Genomic DNA, 7353 nt, shown 5'->3' with positions numbered 1-7353 from the left:
AAAATCACTGATGGGCTGCCTCCCGCACGCTCCACCTGCAGACCCTCCCTGGTTATAACCCCTCTGCTTGGAGCTCCAAGCCTTGGCCTCCTCGGACGGGCTCCCCCACCGCCTCTCTCTCCGCTCCGCTCCTCGCTGCCCCGCACCGCCCTCCCCACCCTCTGAACCAGCTGCGCGGGCTCCTTCCGTGACCCCACGGCCCCGCCCCGCCCCAGGACAGGAGCCCCGCTGGGCCGGCGCTCAGCCCCGCACCCAGGGCTGCCCGGCTCTCGGGGATCGCGAGTTCAATGCCCGATCCACAGGGAGGGACCTCGGCCGGGGCAGGCGTCTTCTCTCCCGGTTCTGACGCTCCCGGGCTGGCGGGCAGTGCCCGTTGCCTGAGAAAGCGCGAGGGAAGAGAGAGAAACCAGGCCGCCCAGGGGTCCGACCCTCGGGACCTCCTCCCGGCCCTGCCGCCAAGCTCGGGGCTCCGCGCGGGGCCTCAGGGGCCGCCGGGAAGGACGCGGGACCCAGCGGAGCGGGGCGGGGGCGGGGCGGGAGGACGGCGCCTGCGCCCAGAGCCGCTCCAGGCCCCGCCCCCAGGCCGCGGCGGCACGTGACCAGCGCGTCTCGGGCCAGGTGCGCGCGCAGGCTGGGTCCGCGCATGCGCAGTCCGCGCCGACTGCGGTGGAGACCATGGCGTCCGAGCGGCTCCCGAACCGGCCCGCCTGCCTGCTCGTGGCCAGCGGCGCCGCCGAGGGTGAGGCTTGCGCGGAGGGAGGGCGGCGGGTGCCGGGGGGACCGCGCGGGAGGGCGAGGCAAACACACAGGCCGCGTCCAACGCGCCTGAGGCTGGAGGCCCGCCCACCCGAGCGGCTCAGCCTGAACGTCGTGTTGGGGGCCCAGCAGGGAGGCGTCCCTGGCCTGCTCGCGGGTGGGGCAGTGGGTCTCCCCGGACGTGGGCTCCGACAGGCCTGGGGGTCGGACAGCCATGGCCTTGGGAGCGTGGGCCTTCCTGACAGGTGGTCACGAGCCCGCGCTGCTCGATGCCCACGCTGCCCGCCGCCCGCCGCCCGGCGCACACCTAGGAGGATGCGGGCTGGAGCGGGACTGCCCCGGGGGGCGGGAGGGAGAGGTGCAGGGACTGAGGACCCCCGGCCCTGCCAGGCCTCAAGGTACCAGGAGAGGCCGTGGGGCTCATGGGGCCCCGTGTTGCCAGCCTCTCACTCAGGACGTGGGGTGCAGGGGCCGGCAGGAAGAAGTGAGCAGACTCGGGCCCCTGGTGCTCTGAGCACTTCCCAGGGCCTCCTGTGTGTCCCCTGTCACAGAGGGAGTGGTGAGCCCACGGCCACCGGGGAGCAGGTGGAGGACCAGGGTTGGGACCGGGGGTCTGTGTGGAGCCTGGTCCGCTCAACTTGTGTAGCTGCACCAGTGGGCCAGGGAGCGAGGACCGCGGGTCTCGGGGTCACAGTGTGCCGAGCCCCAGGGGTTCTGAGTGGCGTGTGCCTAGAATGGGGGCAGGAGCCAGGGTCCTACCCCCACCCCTATGGGGAGCTCAAGGGTCGGAGGAGCCATTGAAAGGGGTTCAGCCCTGGGGAGACAGGTTGGAGTGGGATAAGGGGGAGGGGTCGAACCAGCTTGGCTGTTCGGGGAGGAGGGGATGTTGAGAACATGGGGTGGGGCACAGCTCTGAAAGGACCAGTGGGCCCTGCCTGGTCCCCTCAGGGGTCCTGGGGTGAAGTAGGTGGGGGTCGGAGGTGGAGGTGGGAGAGCAAGCGTTTGAGGAACTGGGAAGGCGGGGCGGGGGGGTGATTTGGAAAGACTGTTTTTGCTCAGTGTGTGGACTTCCTACAACGAACATGTACTAACTCATAAGCGTGAATAAAGATGAACGTGAGGTTAGGGATTGGGTCCCAGGATTAAAATAAAGGCGGAAGGATGCAGGTCAAGCCCATTTAGAGGTGGATGTCCCTGGTGGGGCCGCAGCCCCTCGCAGCCAGGAGCCTTCCAGACTGGGCGTGGGCAGAAGAGGGCGAGAGCCCACTGGCATTCAGGGGCTCCCATGAGGAAAGGGCTGAGGCAGTGTCCTGGCCCTGGAGGAAGGGGGGGAATGCACCCACCTTCCTGTGACAGGAGCCATAGCCCCACCTCGTGGGCAGGAGCCTTGCTCTCTGCCGCCCTCCCTGGCTCAGCCTGGTGGAGTGGGGGCTCAGCTGCTCCCTCCCCGGCTAACTGAGGGGTAAACCAGGCCCTGCTGGTTTCATGAGCAGGTGAGCTGAGTGTAAGGAAACCGCTCACTTGGGTGTGCCTTCTGGAAAGGCCTCTAGGGCCAGACTGGGGGGAGAGTGCAGGGAGGGAGATGGGGGCCTGGTGGGGCCCTGGGATGAGGCCGGGGAGGGGCTGCCCCTCGGGTGGTCCTGGGGCCGGGAGAAGCCCTGGGGTGGCCGGGCAGGAGGGCTGCCTGGCCCAGCACTCACCCACGTGTCCTTGCAGGAGTGTCAGCCCAGTCCTTCCTCCACTGCTTCACGCTGGCCAGCGCTGCCTTCAACCTGCAGGTGGCCACGCCTGGGGTAAGTCCAGCCCCTTTCTTTCTGGGGGGCCGGGCGATAAGGGGGAGTGCTGTCGCTGGGAACAGTGGTGAGCTGAGGCTGCTGTGACCCAAGGGATCGGGCGTGGGCTGAGGGGCCAAGACCCATTGGCATCATGGGTCGGCGTCTGCTCGTGAGAGAAAGGATGGCGCAGACCGTCCAGCAGGAGGGAGTGCAGCCCTCTGACGCCGGGGCCCAGGTCACAGCAGTGATGTGCTAAGGGTTTCCTGTGTCGCCCCTGAGGGGGTGGGACATTTGCTGCCGCTTTATAGGCGACTGAGGACCAGTGTGGGCGGGTGGGCTGACGTGGAGCTGGGGTGTGTGGAGCTCTGGTGAGAGGGCTGGGCTGTGGGTACCTTTGTCCCTGAGGGCTGCCATTGGTCCGGGCTCCCTTCCGTGTTTCTGAGCACCCCTGTGAGCCGGCGGGGGTGTCCTGCGCTGACCTCTGGCCTCGGGGCTCCGCAGGGGAAGACCATGGACTTTGTGGACGTGAGTGAGAGCAATGCACGCTGGGTGCAGGACTTCCGCCTCAAGGCCTATGCCAGCCCCGCCAAGCTCGAGTCCATCGACGGTGAGGGCCCAGACCTTGGAGGGTCAGGCGTGTGGGGTTCCAGGTGGGCTTGTGGCCCCACAGCGCTCCCTCACTCTAGCCCTGGAGCTCCCGGGGCTTGCTGCCAGGCGCGGTGACTGTCTGTGGCCACCCGCCTCCTGTGTCTTGGGCCCAGAGTCCCCAGCTGCCTCTGCGGGGAGAGGTGGCGGGCACGTGGAGATGGGAGGCAGGAATGGTCCATAGGCGGGGGAGCCTTAGCCGGTGCAGGGACAGGACAAAGGATGGTGTCTGGCGGCAGGAGCAAGAGGACTGACTGGCCTGTGGTCTCCCCAGGTGCCCGGTACCATGCCCTCCTGATTCCCAGCTGTCCCGGGGCTCTGGCCGACCTGGCCAACAGCGGGTCTCTGGCCCGAATCCTGCAGCACTTCCACTCCGAGAGCAGTAGGTGACCCCTGACCTGGGGAATTGTGTGTGTGGGGGGGCTCCACAAACGGAGGGGAGGCAGGATGGTGCCTGTGCTGGGGGGTGGGCACGGCAGCCGTGGATTGCAGGGTTCAGGTCTTGGGGCTGGAAATGTCAGATCACTTCAGATGTAGAGCCTGTGATCTGGCCAGTGAGGGTCAAGTTGACTCAGCTGTCCCACACACGAGGGTGGGCACTCCCAGCCCTGCCCTTTGGCCAGCACCCCTGTGGGCCCTCTGCCTGGCCCCCTCGGGCTGGGGGTTGTGCCCCCTGAGCCCCTCCGAGGGGGAGGGCAGGATGCTGGCTTTGTTCCTGGTGGGAAAGCACTGGGTCCAGGCTGGGGCCGAGGCCAGCGGGGCTGGGAGAAAGGCCGCTCCGCAGACCTGGCCTGCCGCCCTGGTCTGCCTTGGGCTCAGTGCGCCTGTCTGCTCGCTAGGGGCCAGCCGACAAAAACCCGGCTCCACACAGAGTCCTTTGTCGGTGAGAACGGGCCTCCTGTCCCCAGCACCAGCCCCGGGACAGGCAGCGATTGTTCCCGGCCACCTCAGCCGTGGGAACGCACTTGTGCCAGGCGGCCTCTGGGTGGCAGGCCCGGAGCCAAGGCGGGCGCTGGGCAGGGCGGGGGCACTGCCTGGAGGCCCTGAGAGTTGGGAGGAGGGCGACGCCTTCCCACTGCAGTCAGGAGGGGCGTTCCGGGTGGGCTGCCCCTCGTGCAGCAGTGACGGCCGGTGGCGAGTGGGGCCTGGAGGGCGCAGGCCGTTCGCTCTGAGAGGCGGGGCAGTGCGTGCGGAGTGCCGCCGGGTTGGCAAATAGACCTGCTCACCCTCGCGACGCCTCCTTGTACTTGCTTCTCAGCCACCGGGACTTGAGATTTAGGCCGGAAGCAGCGGCTCGCCATTTTGCCCGGGGCGGGGGCGGCGGCCTCCAGGAGGTCCGCCGTGGGGGTGGGGGTGTTGGGAGAGGGCCAGACCCCGGGCACCCAGGCCCTCCCCCCGCCCTGCCGCTGCTTTCAGAGCCCATCTGCGCGGTTGGCCACGGCGTCGCCGCCCTGTGCTGCGCCACCAATGAGGACCGGTCCTGGGTGTTCCAAGGCTACAGCGTGACCGGGGTGAGTGCAGCAGGGCCGGGCGTGGTCAGGCCCGAAGCACAGGACTGCGGGGACCCTGTGGGGCCCATGGTCACCTCTGGCCGGTGACAGCCGCTTGTCCACACGGCACCAGGCTGGCCGTTGTCCGTTGTCTGCCGACATCCTGGGAGGCCTGTTCAGGCCGTGGGTGAGGACAGAGACCCTGCCTCGCCCGACCCTCGCAGCCCGGTTTGCTTTGCTGGCTGTGGGTGTGGGGAAGAGCGGGGTGGGTTGAGCTTGCTTTGGCCTGACCAGGAGGCAGGGCTCCATTTGGGTGGAGGGGCTGGCGCCGGCTCAGCATTCACAGGGGCAGGGAGCAGGCCTGGGAGGTGCTGGGCCGATCTAGGCGGGAGGGTCCGTGTGGCGAGGACTGAGGCCTGGCTGCTGGAGGCTGGACACAGCTGGTCTGGTCCCAGGTCCAGGTGAGGACCAGACAGGAGAGGAGCCTGGACAACTCCTCAGAGCTCCTGTGGCCCTGGCCCCCACCCCACAGGCCACGTGGCTCTGTTCCACCTCCAGGCCTTGCACTCACTGCAGGGCCCAGCTCCTGCTGCCTCCCAGGTGCCTCGATGCTAGGGGAAGGTGTGTCACCCCGGAAGCCCACAGAAGGAGGGCCGCACCGGGGTTCAGTCTTGGAGCAGTGCTGTGCCCCCCGCCCCATGTGGAGGCAGGGCCCTGCCTGGGTTGAACCTGCCTGAGCACGGGTGGCCTTCCCGCAGCCCTCCGTCTACGAGCTCGTCAGGGCCCCCGGCTTCGCCCGCCTGCCCCTCATTGTGGAGGACTTCGTGAAGGACGCCGGCGCCAGCTTCAGTGGTGAGCTGGGCGGCGCTGCAGGCGACGGGGGCGGGGGGACCTCACTGGCCAGGCCAGCCTCCTGGGGCTGAGCACCCAGCCGACCTCGGTGGCCGGCGGCTCTGAAACCCCGCAGGCCGACCTGGAGCTCACAGCCCCAGGAGGGGGGGTGGGCCGGGCCTGGGCGGTGCCTGAGGCCTGTGCCCTCGGGTCTCCTGCAGCCAGCGAGCCTGACGCGGTGCACGTGGTGCTGGACCGTCACCTCGTCACGGGCCAGAACGCGGGTTCCACTGTGCTCGCCGTGCAGAACCTGCTCTTCCTCTGCGGCAGCCGGTGAGGGGCGCGGGTGATGGGCGATGGGCGGGCTGCTGGGCCACGGTCCCTGTGATGGCTGCTGCTTGACCTGGTATCCGTCCCACAGGAAGTGACGCGGTCCCCGCTGAGCCAGCCTGCCTACCAGTGGATGCCACCACCTCCGAGGGCCCAGTCCCCAGAGGCAGCGGGACTCCGGCCTCCAGGGCCGAGCCTCGGACAGCTCCTGAGGCTGACTTCACCCGACCGGGCCTGTGGGACTGCGGGGCCTCCAGGAGTCAGCCTGAGGGGTGTCGGGTCTTGGGGGGTGCGAGGCCAAGGTGCTGCACTGGCACCGGGTGGGGCTCGGGTTCCATGTGGAGCGGTCCACAGGGAGTTGGTACCCAGAGAATCAGCTGGGGCGTTGCAGGCTGGGGTCGTGGCCCCTCTGGTCTTCCTGCACCAGCACTGGGTGTCTCCCTCTGCCTGTGCCTGGCGCCCAGGTTGGGGAGCAGAGGCCGACCCCCCTGGGAGCCAGGATGACCAGCTGGCCCAGCAGTGACAGGCAGGGGTCCCGGAGTCGGTACCCGTGTGGGGAGGGCCATGCCCAGGCGGTCTGCTATACCCCAGCCCTGCGGGTGCTGCTGAGGGGGGAGGGGCCAGCTGGCTGGAGCTTGGTCAGCACTTTTGACTTGGGTCAAAGGTGAAGGGGAATTAATCTTGTGGTCACAGCTCCAGGCCCCCAGATTTGCCCCGATTTTAACCTTTGCCTTGTGTGTGGGTGCAGGGTGGTGGTGACCCCATGTCAGGCCAGGGTGGACCTCAGGGCAGACGGCAGCGGCACCGCATCCCTGACATTGAAACACTGTTGACCTTTGACCTTCGAACACAGCCCGGGGCTCCTGTGGCAGCGCTGCACATCCCCCGTCCTGCGGCTGCTCCGCGGGGTCAGGGGGGACACAGCGAGCAGGAGCTCCGCTTGGAAGGAGGTCCTGGACAGGCCTCTGCTGGGGATGCTGGGCGGCTGTCTGGCCGCTCCCTCCCAGCGCAGCCCGACAGCCTGACCACCCTCAGGCTTCCCAGGGTGCCTGGCTGGGCTGTGGGGTCCCCTCTGGAGCCAGGCTTGCTGCATCGCTGCTTCCAGCCCCTGGGAACAAGCAGGGCAGCCCCCAGGCCCGGCGCTTCCTCCCGGCCCCTGGACCAGCTCACTCGGCACTCCTGTCGGCATTTCCCGGGAGGCGAATTGGCCTGGCCGTCAGCCCCATGTGCCACCAAATGGGGCCCAGGTGATGGGTGGCTGTCTGTCTGCACAAACCCTGACAGACCCACCTCAAGGGCATTGTCTGTATTACCCGTAAAACTGATCATTCCTGCTGAGGTTTCTGACCGGCCGTCTACTCTGCTCAGGTCGAGGCTCTGCTCCCTGCAGCTCAGTCCTGAGTGAGGGGTGGGAGGAACCAGAAAGCCCTGCGAGGGCAGGGGCGGGTTGGAGCCTGGTTTCCCCTGCCCGCGCCTCTGGGATTCCCCCACACGCCCAGGACATCTGCAGCAGCGCTCAGGAATGA

General features: G+C 68.3%; 1 protein-coding gene across 4 annotated transcripts; it reads left to right on the top strand.

Annotated features, from left to right (window-relative positions):
* The first annotated feature begins 654 nt into the window (after positions 1-654).
* Positions 655-7052, top strand: GATD1 (glutamine amidotransferase class 1 domain containing 1). Of its 4 annotated transcripts, XM_028136533.2 has the most exons (8): positions 655-739; positions 2473-2549; positions 3033-3138; positions 3451-3558; positions 4593-4687; positions 5425-5518; positions 5719-5830; positions 5919-7052. In XM_028136533.2, exons 1-8 carry the CDS (start codon positions 676-678, stop codon positions 5923-5925), a joined length of 663 nt encoding a protein of 220 aa, XP_027992334.1. In that variant the 5' UTR covers positions 655-675; the 3' UTR covers positions 5926-7052. The 4 variants fall into 4 exon arrangements, with proteins under 4 accessions (XP_027992334.1, XP_027992337.1, XP_008157800.1 ...); XM_028136536.2 differs by lacking the exon at positions 3451-3558; XM_008159578.3 differs by lacking the exon at positions 5919-7052 and having other exon boundaries at positions 5719-5834.
* Positions 7053-7353: the final 301 nt, after the last annotated feature.

Source organism: Eptesicus fuscus, chromosome 13, assembly GCF_027574615.1.
Source record: "Eptesicus fuscus isolate TK198812 chromosome 13, DD_ASM_mEF_20220401, whole genome shotgun sequence".
Classification (NCBI taxonomy): Eukaryota; Metazoa; Chordata; class Mammalia; order Chiroptera; family Vespertilionidae; genus Eptesicus; species Eptesicus fuscus.
Note: the sequence above shows the minus strand (reverse complement) of the source record. Positions and strands in the feature narration are given on the sequence as shown.

Bases quoted from the DNA above. Each gene is read 5' to 3' on its own strand.
- GATD1 (XM_028136533.2), top strand. From the start codon at position 676: ATGGCGTCCGAGCGGCTCCCGAACCGGCCCGCCTGCCTGCTCGTGGCC. The intron at 3,139-3,450 runs GTGAGGGCCCAG...TGGTCTCCCCAG, and splicing joins CAAGCTCGAGTCCATCGACG to GTGCCCGGTACCATGCCCTC. The intron at 5,519-5,718 runs GTGAGCTGGGCG...GGTCTCCTGCAG, and splicing joins CGCCGGCGCCAGCTTCAGTG to CCAGCGAGCCTGACGCGGTG.